At 45.3% G+C, this 11,937-nt stretch overlaps 1 protein-coding gene across 3 annotated transcripts in view; it reads right to left on the bottom strand.

Moving 5' to 3' along the window:
- The window catches only part of YEATS2 (YEATS domain containing 2), a 104,941-nt gene that overhangs the window by 6,711 nt on the left and 86,293 nt on the right, over positions 1–11,937 (bottom strand). For all 3 annotated transcript variants that reach the window (XM_039478515.2, XM_039478516.2, XM_010337619.3), the window contains exons 22-27: positions 7,116–7,244; positions 6,132–6,230; positions 3,872–3,974; positions 3,302–3,375; positions 1,549–1,628; positions 197–398 (exon numbers count right to left, since the gene is read on the bottom strand). In XM_039478515.2, the coding sequence (XP_039334449.1) occupies positions 197–398; positions 1,549–1,628; positions 3,302–3,375; positions 3,872–3,974; positions 6,132–6,230; positions 7,116–7,244 (687 nt within the window). The remainder of the gene's footprint in view (positions 1–196; positions 399–1,548; positions 1,629–3,301; positions 3,376–3,871; positions 3,975–6,131; positions 6,231–7,115; positions 7,245–11,937) is intronic.

The raw sequence follows: 11,937 nt of genomic DNA, 5'->3' as shown, positions 1-11,937 counted from the left end.
GGCATAACACTTGAGATACCTGGTTACAAACAGCTGCACAGGGACTGTACAGTCCTAGGGAGGACCTGGCAGGGGTTGGCAAAGGCTCTTGTTCTCTGTGGCACCTCTTCCAAGTCCTCACCTCTCTCTACTCCAGCAAATGCCCCAGGCTGCCAGGCGCTCTGGGCAGTGCCACCAAAGGCCACCACAGGCTTACCGGGCTCGCTGTCTATCTGGGTCAGCACATCCTCAATGGAGTCCCCGTCACTCCTCAGGCTCTCGGGGTCCGGTGGGGTGTAGCCATGGCAGCGGCACCAGTGAGCAATGTGCTTGGTTTTGAGGGGAGTCAGGTGGTGAAATCTTGGATTCTTCTCCAGGATTTCTTGTAAGACTTTTCGCATTGTCATTGCTCTTTGCCACTTTAAAAAATTATATTTTTTGGAACCATAATTAAATCCTTCCACTTAATACAACTACATATCATGCAATCATAAATCACCATGCTACTTCACCTGTTAGAATTTTTTTTTTTTTTTTAAAGAAAAAAAGCCAGCTGGGCACAGTGGCTCACACCTGTAATCTCAGCACTTTGGGAGGCCGAGGTGGCAGATCACAAGGCCAGGACTTCAAGAGCAGCCTGGCCAACATGGTGAAACCTGTCTCTACTAAAGACACAAAAAATAGTTGGGCACGGTGGTGCACGCCTGTAATCCCAGCTACTTGGGAGGCTGAGGCAGGAGAATTGCTTGAACTGGGAACCGGGAGGCGGAGGTTGCAGTGAGCCGAGATCACGCCACTGCACTCCAGCCTGGGCTACAAAGCAAGGCTCCGTCTCAGCGAGGCGGCGGAGGGTGGGGGGAGTGAGTTTCCCAGCCTAACAGAAGAAATTCAAACAAAAAAAATCTCTGTCATATATATATACACAGACACACACACAAACACTGCCATCTAAGACGAAAACAGCATGGAATTCTCACTTCTGCCACCAAAAACCAGGCCATCCCCACTCCGAGTATTAAGGATTAACCTGATTTTTCAGGAAAAATCAAAAAGAAAAGCAAAAAGAAAAAATTCCTGGTTGTGTTACTGCCCATTTTTTTTTAAAAAAGAACTTCTGCCAGCTTCCGAATGCCTATAAAGTAAAACAGCAACTCCTAGGTTCAGCCTTTAAGGCTTTTCACCTGGTCTCAACCTATGACTTCCCACTTCCCACCCATCCCACCCCAGCCTGCCCTAAACCGACCCCAGCACCTTCCACTGCTCCCTGGGCAGGTGCTGCAGAGGCTGCTCCCAACCCCAGCACACCGGCAGAGCGGCTGCTGGACTGTAAGGACTCAATACTTTAGTTCATTCAAACTTCTGAAACTCAGAAAAGGCAGCCAGCCCTGAAAGCCGGCTGGATACAGGTCTCTGAAAAGAGATTCTTTTAACTGAGGAATATATTCTGCCATTGAGTATTTTAACAAAATGTGCTGCAATCTGCATCCTTGTTCCGTAAGACAAGGTTTCTGGAGGCAGCCAGAAGGGACAGGCGTTCTGCCTGCATGTCAAACACACACACGGGGTTACCTCAGCGGCTCTCCTTTTTCCAATGTTCCAGCCATAGTACTGCTCCACAGACTTCGCAGAAAAGCAGCTGGCATCTTCACCTAGAACACACATACCCAGCAAACCCTGAATAAAGCTCTTACGATTCAAATCACATGTCATTTGCTGGAGGCAGGCCAGTAACTTCTTGAGACCTCTTTATTGCAGGTATGTTCCTTCCTGGGCAAGCTCAGATGCAGCCTAACACAGGAGAGTGTCGCCTTAGAAGAGGTGTCTTGTCATGCGTACCCAAAGCAACACCCCTTCCTGGGAGGTTGGCCTCTTTGGTAGAGAAGGTAATCACTGCCATAGGGTTGTTAAAGTCTGTGGAAGTAGTGCTCCACTAGGAGTCCTGGGCCTGCCATTAACTCACAAGGTGGCTGTGGGAGATGGTGTCTTGCTCTGTCGCCCAGACTGGAGTGCAGTGGCGCAATCTCAGCTCACTGCAACCTCTGCCTCCCGGTTCAAGCAATTTTCCTGCCTCAGCATCCCGAGTAGCTGGTACTACAGGCACACGCCACCATACCTGGCTAATTTTTGTATTTTTAGTAAAGACGGCGTTTCATCATGTTGGCTAGGCTGGTCTACAACTCCTGACCTCAGGTGATCCACCCGCCTCAGCCTCCCAAAGTGCTAGGACTACAGGTGTGAGCTACCGTGACCAGCTCAGTTTTCTTATCTATAAGTTGAGAAAGCTGGGAAGACAGTTTCTGAGCTATCTTCCAGCTCTTATATTCTGTATTTTTAAGGAGAGAGAAAAGTGTGTGTGTGTGTGTGTGTGTGTGTGTGTGTGTGTGTTTTTGTTTGAATTTCTTCTCTTAGGCTGTGAAACTCACTAAACATCTACTCTAAGCTATATTATCAAAATGATCTCCCAAACTTTACCTTATGAGAAAAGAGATTACTGCTTTGCTATTACAGTTGGAAAAAGTAAGTAGGTGGTCTGTACCTGACGTGCATGTTCAGAGCCCTACAAATGTAGGTGGCATGGGGGTTGCCAGTGGCTTCCCTCTGAGGATGCATGGTGGTCTTGCCCATGCGCACGCTCCTATGTCCGCAGGCTGCTGCCCATCAGCAAGGGCTATGAATTCTGTCAGAACAACTGGGCTAAGCAGCAAATTACTGAATCTAGCTAAGGACAGGTAGTGATAAGGTACGCCACTTTTGGAGGTCTTATAACCTGTGCATTTCTACAGTGTGCCATACTGAGTTTCAGAGGAAAGATGAATGGCCTTAGAATCAAACAGAACAGGCTGGTTCCTGTTTCACCACCCACGGCTATGTGATCTCGAGCAACTTATTCAACCTTGCTTACCCTCCGTTTCTCATCTGTAAATGGAGATGACACCAGCTATCACACAGGAGGCTGGGATTACATGAGACAGTGAACGTCTCAAGCCTACACAGGGCCTGGCGCACTGCAGGAAATGCGAAATGCATTCCTCACTGGCAAACACCAAACACCAATGAAGAGTTTTAACTGCATACGTTAACAATTTATGATTGACATACGAAAAATGTAAAACATTCCTTCTACAGATCAACACAGTAAAAACAATAAAAAACTGGATGTCGATTCTAAAACCCCTGCATATGAGCTCTATCTCTAGCTGAAACCTTACAAGGTAGTGGTGTATCAATATTAATTTACAACCCCAAGTGATTTCAGTTGACTCAATACCTTAAGTTCACAGCTTTTAGAAATTCACCCCTATATTCAGTGTAGTTGTCTTACTTTTTGCAGTGATTAACGGAATCTTCTTTACTACTGCTGTTAAGAGTTGCTGGATAGTCTCCAAATGGTCTAGCCTGAAAGGGATTAAAAAAAAAATTCAGACAATAAATTAAGTACCTGTAGCAGATTCTATAGCCATATATATGCCATGTATTTAATGTATATATTCCGTTCTGAGGGAATTAAGATGTACAATTATCATGTTAGCCTGTCTTTCCGTCCATAGATTACTTTCCTTGTAAAGCAAGGGGGTTCTATACTTAAAAAGGACTCAGCAGAGAAAGCCCACGTTGGCAAGCTCAACTGAAGGGAGGTCTAATCCCATCTGAGGCTTCTAAGGCTACAAATCAAGTGCCACGTCCAGTCACATCACCGTATAAAATGACGACCCTCAGCGTGCGTCAAGTGACAATACTTGTCCACCGCATAGGGATGGACAGTTCCTCCCATCAAGGGCTTAGAACTATACACACAACTCTGCACACACTCAGCTGTCACAGGCGTGACTTTCAGAAAGCCTCAGACAAACACCCGAAGCGGAATTCCTTTAGGAAAGATTAGCAGAATTACTTAATGACATAGTTTCCCAGCTCGGAGCTTTCTTCTGTTTTCACTGCTGTCTGGCCCTCCTGAGAAAGGCAGCTTGGCCCAGGGGTTTCTGGTTCAGTCTTCACTACAAAGGAAGAGCAACAAAGAGGCAGCTGTTGGGGTCAGCGGTGGAAGGACACGTGCAGGCAGAGACAAAGCTCTGGCAGTGAAGCTCAGCAAGAAAACTGCCACTCCAGCTGTTGTGGGGACACAGCCAGGAGACTGAGATGGCTCCTACCATCCCACGGTTATCAGACAAGGGAAGAACTGTTAGCCTGGGTCTCGGTGGGGGGAGGTAACTCCAGTCTCATGACAGGGCAGGGGCAATAAAATGGCTCCTTAGATACTTCTTAAAGGGCCACCACCCACGCTACTATGTGAGACCCCTCCCCACATGTGATTTACCAACACTGAAGAACAAGGCTGGCTTGTTCTAGTTTCTAATGCTGTAACCTTTTCAACATCATCTCTCCAGCTAGTTTATCAACTTTCAGCATTATCCCAGTGTTCTGAAACATAAGGCAGAAATATCAGATCCACTGTGCTTGGATATTTCCAAGCTAATGAAACCACCCTTTTTCAGACAGGATCTCGCTCTGTCACCCAGGCTGGAGTACAGTGGTGCAATCTCGGCTCACTGCATCCTCCGCCTCCTGGGTTCAGGGTCCAAGTGATTCTCCTGCCTCAGACTCCCGAGTAGCTGGGACTACAGGCACATGCCACCACGTCCAGCTAATTTTTGTATTTTTTTGTAGAGACAGGGTTTCACCATGTTGGCCAGAATGGTCTTGATCTCTTGACCTCAAATGACCCACCGGCCTCAGCCTCCCAAAAGTACTGAGATTACAGGCAAGAGCCACCATACCTGGCCATCTCTACCTCTTAATGAGGTATTACCCCATCAAGAGGTAGAGATGGCCAGGTTTATACAAAAAGTAACTGTATTTCATTGAACAACATTTTACTTCAATTAAAATCAAAACAAATATGCTCTGGTCCAGTCCAAAATGAACTGAATGAGAATCTGTGTGAGGCAGGCCTATAACATGTCCCTTCTATTGAGAAATACTGGTCCAGACTGACACCATTCTTTCATGGGCTATCTTCTGGCCAGTGGTTGGCAAACCTTTTCTACGCTAGGTATATCAGTAAACATTTCAGGCTTTGTGGGTCATAGGATCTCTGTAGAAACTGTGGTTGTAGTGCAAAAGTCTGAGAAGACAGCGTGTAAATGAACGAGCATGGCTATGTGCCAATAAAGCTTTATGCACAAAAACAGGCAGTGGGCCATAGTCTGCCAAATCCTTCCTTAGTAAGTTACAAAGCTACTACCTCCTTCCCGACATGCGAGACCCTGGCATGCTTGAAAAGCAGCATGGTATGGGACTGGACAAATGTGTATTTCAATTTCCAGTTTCACTGCTTTCTGGCTTGTTAAACTTGGGAACGTATATACTTACATCCCCAAACTGGTTTCCTCATCTGCAAAATGGGCATAAGAGCTATGCTGAAGTGCTGAATTAAGACTGAGTTATATATACAGAGCAGCTAGTATGGTGACTGGTCCACTGTAGGGTATCAACACACAGGAGCTATCAATGTTACTGGAGATGTTATCAACGTCACGCATGTTGCTCTAATCCACTGTGCTATCCTGATCTACTCCTGTGGGCAGGAATGTCTCCCACTGGCAGCTCGCCAAAGTCTGGTCCCTACCTAAACCTCCTTTATCACGACAGAGTCCCTCTAACTGGCCACTTCCCCAAAGGGGAAGCTGAGTCTTGGTCTCTACTGTGCCCCTAATCTGGCATACCCCTTGACTCTCCACAGCTAAAATTTAAAGTCCAGGTTATAATCCATCCTCATTACAAAGTCTTGCCCTTCTCCACACCCCCCTGCCAACCCCGATCAGACACCCCAGGGTGCAATATTTCAGCAATCATTTCCCTGGCCACATGTCTTGTCTTTATCAATCACTGCCTGCTGTCTACAGCAATTCTATTCAACCTGATTATACATGACTGAAGGGCAGTAATGATCCATATACATCTCTGTGTTTCCCTCAATGTTAAGTCTACCATATGAGCATCTAGTACATATTTGCCAAGTGCTGAAAATTCAACGGATTCCGATTATAGTAATGTCCCGCATAAAACTTCTGGACATCATGAGAGAACATGAATGACAACAAAAAGGATAAATACAAAACTCCTGGACGAAAACTCTGTGAGATCCTACGCACCTTTTGCAACAGCTGCTGGAGCAGAGCTGGGGATGACTGGAGCTGGGGCAGCTACAGGCAGAATGGCAGGTGGCTTGCTGGCAGAAAATGACTGAACCACTAAAAATGAGGGAGGGATACAAAATACAGAAATTATCTTTAATGAGGGTGATCTAACTCCCAGGTGACAACCCCATATTAGACTAACAGCACAAATAACTTCAGGAAAACAGGAACTACAAAGTCCCTTTTTAATAGTGGCCCATGATTAGGTATGAGGGCAACTGAGGTATATCTTCAACTGTGGAAACAGGAGCTTGTCGTTAAACTAAGAAAATAATCCAGGCCAGGTGCCGTGGCTCACACCTGTAATCCCAGCACTTTGGGAGGCCGAGGTGGGTGGATCACCTCAGGTCAGTTCAAGACCAGCCTGGGCAAGATGGCGAAACCCCATCTCTACTAAAAATACAAAAATTAGCCAGGCACGGTGGTGGGCGCCTGCAGTCCCAGCTACTCGGCAGGCTGAGGCATAAGAATTGCTTGAACTCAGGAGGCGGAGGTTGCAGTGAGCGGAGATCGCACCGCTGAACTCCAGCCTGGGTGACAGGAGGAAACTGTCTCAAAAAAAAAAAAAAATCCAATTAATGTAAATTCTTATAAAACACTTAAAATGCTCCCCCTCAATTCGACTTTACATGAAGGCAGCTATTTATTTATTTATTTATTTTCTAACTAGAATAACCAGATTAAAGGGCAGCTATTTATTTATTTATTTATTTATTTATTTATTTTCTAACTAGAATAACCACTTTAAAGGGCAGCTATTTAGAAGCCAACAAACATTTGGGTTTTGAGTCCTGGAGTTGGTGGCCTAGCGTTCAAGGTGCAGGAAGTACCGCGATGGCTGAAGGGTGGCTGTACACAGGCAGAGCAGTCACCACCTGGAAAACGCTGGGAGACGTAGAGACGGCCACAGCACAGATGGCCCGTGGGCGAGGGACTCACCTTTATTCACAGGCATCAGGATCGTCTGTACCCCTCCGGACGTGTTTACACTGAGTGGTTTGAGCTGGCTGGGAATTGTCAGGACAGCTTGCTGGGGGTTGGACTGACTGGAGTGAATCTTTAACAATCCTAGAACAAAGTGGAAGATAAGGCCAAGCTGAAGATCAGGTGCTTCCGGAAAGTTCCTTATCCTCTGTGCCACCCAAATTTTCTCACAGGAGGAAGTTCCCAGGGCATTTACCCTTCCAGTAAACAAAGAACGAGAAGCAGAACGCAACAGGTGCTGTGGATTTCACAATAAAACATCAGCCTGACAATAATTATTTACTTACTTATTTATTTACTTTTTGAGATGGAGTCTTGCTCTGTCACCCAGGCTGGGACGATCTCTGCTTACTGCAATCTCTGCCTCCCAGGTTCGTGATTCTCCTGCCTCAGCCTCCTGAAGTGCTGGGATTATAGTCATGAACCACCGTGCCCAGCCCCTACTTATTAATTTTTAGAGACAGGCTGTCGGCCAGGCTGGAGTACAGTGGTGTTATCATAGCTCATTGTAACCTTGAACTCCTGGGCTCAAGTGATCTTCCTGTCTTAGCTTCCTGAGTAGCTGGGACTACAGGCATGTCACAACACACAGCTAATTTTTAATCTGTTTTTGTAGAGATGGGGGTCTTGCTTTGCTGCCCAGGCTGGTCTTGAAACTCCTGACCTTGAGCGATCCTCCCACCACGGCCTCCCAAAGCCCTGGGATTTCCTTTTTTTTTTTTTTTTGAGACGGATCTTGATCTGTTGCCCAGGCTGGAGTGCAGTGGTGCCATCTCAGTTCACTGCAACCTCCACCTTCCAGGTTCAAGTGATTCTGCTGCCTCAGGCTCCCTAGTAGCTGGGATTACAGGCGCATGCCACCATGCCCAGCTAATTTTTGTATTTTTAGTAGAAATGAGGTTTCACCATGTTGGCCAAGTTGATCTTGAACTCCTGACTTCAGGTGATTCACCTACCTCAGCCTTCCAAAGTGCTGGGATTACTGCTCCTGCTCAGCACTGGGATTCTAGATGTGAACCACTGTGCCTATCCATGAGGATTTAAATTATCCTTGTCCCACAACAATGAAGTAATACATTTTTGCTAGTAAAAAGAAGAAAAAGTCACCCAAGGTCCTACTGCAGAGATAATCAGTACTAATGTTTTCAGACAGTATGTTCCATGTTTGTTTTCTATGACAATTTATTTGTTTTGTACACAGCTCTGATGTGTACAAAATTTTGGATTTTATACATCACTCTGAATATAAAATTCCATGTTTTGATATGAAATGTTGTCATTCTCCTAATTAAAAACCTATGCTGGCTCCTGACTGCCTAAAACACATTTCCAAAATTAGCTTCAAGCTTTCAGGGTCCATTTTAATCTGGTCCCAATTTATGGGCATCTCCTTCACACCATCCCTACATATCTAATACATCCATCTATCTCCACACCATACCTTATCATTTTCTAGCTCTGTGCAGCCCTTGTTTGTCAAACATCAGATGTTCTCTATTGTTTCAGAAAGGGTCACCTTCTCTCATTTTATTTTAAAGGTGATTTCCATATTCCCATTTCCATGGTAAAACTGTTCTAGGCATTCAGAGGGCAATTTAAAAAATCATGAACGGCCTTTCCCGTGAAGGAGCATCTGAGGCACAAACAATACAAAAACATTTTAAGAAATACTTAAAAACAGTGGCCGGGTACGGTGGCTCATGCCTATAATCCCAGCACTTTGGGAGGCTGAGGCGGGTGGATCACCTGAGGTCAGGAGTTCGAGACCAGCCTGGTCAACACAGTAAAACCCCGTCTCTACTTAAAATACAAATAAAATTAGTTGGGCGTGGTGGCGGTTGTCTGTAACCCCAGCTACCTGGAAGGCTGAGGCAGGAGAATCACTCGAACTCGGGAGCCGGAGGTTTCAATGAACCAAGATCATACCATTGCACACCAGCCTGGGCAACAAGAGCAAAACTCTGTCTCAAAAAACAACAACAACAACAACAACAACAACAACAAAAAAAAAAAAACAAAAAAAAACCACACAGCATTGGGGCTAAAGATACTTTAAGGCACCAGAAAGCAGTTGGTTTGAGCTAAGGAAAGGAATAATCTAACTCCTTTCTAGAACAAGGCCTTAAATAAACAAAATCTTTCTTGGGAAAAGAAGAGTGTTAAATCAGCCAGGTAATAATACTTCCCAAGATGTGATCTTGAGGAGTTTAACAATGATCTGAGTTTTCATATTTCTACGCATGCTGATCAGATGAAAAGTTAAAAAGTACTAAAAGGCTTATAAGTAAAAACAGCCAATCCCATTCCACCTCCCATCTTCATCTAGTTCCCTAGTGACATCCACTTTTAACGCTTTTAGTTCTTTTTATTAATCTTTATCTCAGTATATGTAGAAGAATGTGTCCAGGTGCAGCAGCTTACACCTGTAACCCCAGCACTTTGGATGGCCAAGAAGGGAGGATTGGTTGAGGCCAGAAGTTTCAGACCAGCCTGGGCAGCAAAAAAAAAAAAAGTTACATATGGTGACATCTCCACACACACAAAAAAGTAACGTATGGTGGCATGCCCCTGTAGTATGAGCCACTTGTGAGGCTGAAGCAGGGAAACAGCCTGAGCCCAGGAGTTCAGAAGCGACAATGAGCTATGATCACGCCCCTGCAATCCAGCCTGGGTAACGGAGAAAGACTGCTCTAAAAATAAAATAAAAATATTTAAAAAGGAATGTAAACATTGTAGACCTTGATTCATCAATTTTTCACTTTACCTACTGATTTGGTATTAAGGTAGATTTTTTTTTTTTTTTTTTTTTTTTTGAGACAACGTCTGGCTCTGTCACCCAAGCTAGAATGCAGTGATGCAATCATGGCTCTCTGCAACCTTGACTTCCCAAGGTCAAGTGATTCTCCCACCTCAGCCTTCGAGTAGCCGGGAATATAGGCACTACCACCACGCCCAGCTAATTTTTTATTTTTATTTTTGTAGAGATGGGGACTTGCCACATTGCCCAGGCTTGTCTCAAACTCCCAAGCTCAAGCAATCCAACTGTTTTGGCCTCCCAAACTGCTGGGATAACAGGCATGAGCCACCGCACCCAGCCCCTAGATGGGGTCGTCTTCAGTGGCTTCCTCCAGAGTCAAAGTCAAATCTAGCCAAAAAGGGGTAAGAGCCTTAAAAAGTGTCCCTTTAAAGGCACTTACATGCCCTTTCTTTGCTATACAAACGTTCCCTTACAATGGTTGACTTTGGAGGTTTTGACTTCGGCACGGTGTGAAAGCAACAGGCATTCAGTAGACTCCACTCTCTGGTGACGCCGGGCAGCAGTGGCAAGCCACAGCTCCGGCCAGCCATGCATTCTTTCCACTTACGATATTTTCACCTTACAATGGCTGACTGGAACATAACCCCACTGCAGGCTGAGGGCCATCTGTACTCCAGTGCTGCTCTCTATCAATCCGAAGAAGTACAGTGTGATACCATGATTTTGTTTTATTTTCTGGAGTTAATTTCCTCCTCTTTTATTTCAGTATCTTTGTAAGTTTTCCTACCTCCTTCAAGAGCTCTGTCTGCAAGCCACTGCTTAGTACAAATCGCCTCAGTCAAATCTCCTACACAGAGTCTCATTTTCACATTAGGCTTCCCTCCCAGAGCTCTGTGATCTGGGCCAATCTGGACTTTGCTTTCTGGGCCTGGCAAAACTCTCACCCCTTCACCATTACCCTGGGAATTTACTTTGCCTTCCTTCTATGCTGGATCTCCCATTTTCCCCTTTCTCGGTTTACACTTTTTCACTCTGGTAAAACACAGATTCTAGGAATGTCTTTGGACCAGAGTCTACACAGAAAATACATTTCAAACTCTGCCTGCCAGAAATAGTTCTACCCTCACTCTGTAATCATCTCCTTGGCTAGAGAATTCTAGACTGAAAGTCAGGCTCTTGCATTTTGAAAAGCAGTAGTATGCTAGCTTCTAGCGCTGCCACAGAGCAGCTCAATGATAAGTAATTTCTGAAATTTTCAATTTCTTTACACTGTACCTTTTGAACCTGGCAGTTCATGCCCTTCACTTCTGGGAAAAATTCTCATCTGGTCAGAGTTCCCTGATCCATCATACATTTTTCTTTCTTAATGTCTACACCTTGGTCCATCCTCTGCTTCCACCTTGTGCCCAGAGCTTACTGTCAATGCTGCACCCATGATCCCGTGAAAAGGTAAGGCAGATCATACTGCACCTTAGCTTAAAACCCTGCAGTGGCTTCCCCCAGAGTCCAAGTCCAAGTTCCAACACCCCACACAGGCTCTGCATGCTGACGGAATCTCCTCCTGCTCTCTCCTTTGCCTCACACAGCAACTGTCCCAATGAGACCCTATTTAAAGCAGTTTACAATGCACACAAAAAACTTAATTGAAAAACTGCTGGTTATAAGTAGGAAACAGTTTGATCCTTTTATGAAAATGTGGGCCAGGTGTCGTGGCTCACGCTTGTAATCCCAGCACTTTGGGAGTCTGGGGCTGGTGGATCACCTGAGGTCAGGAGTTCAATACCAGCCTGGTCAACATGGTGAAACACTATCTCTACTAAAAATACAAAAATTAGGCGGGCATGGTGGTGCATGCCTGTAATCCCAGCTACTCAGGAGGCTGAGGCAAGAGAATCACTGGAACCCGGGAGGCAGAGGTTGCAGTGAGCCAAGATTGTTCCATTGCACTCCAGCCTGAGTGACAAGAGTAAAACTCTTATCTCAAAAACAAAGGAAAGAAAGAAAGGAAAAAATGGAAAG

Source organism: Saimiri boliviensis, chromosome 8 (assembly GCF_048565385.1).
Source record: "Saimiri boliviensis isolate mSaiBol1 chromosome 8, mSaiBol1.pri, whole genome shotgun sequence".
Taxonomy (NCBI): domain Eukaryota; kingdom Metazoa; phylum Chordata; class Mammalia; order Primates; family Cebidae; genus Saimiri; species Saimiri boliviensis.
This window is presented reverse-complemented; position numbering and strand designations above follow the sequence as displayed.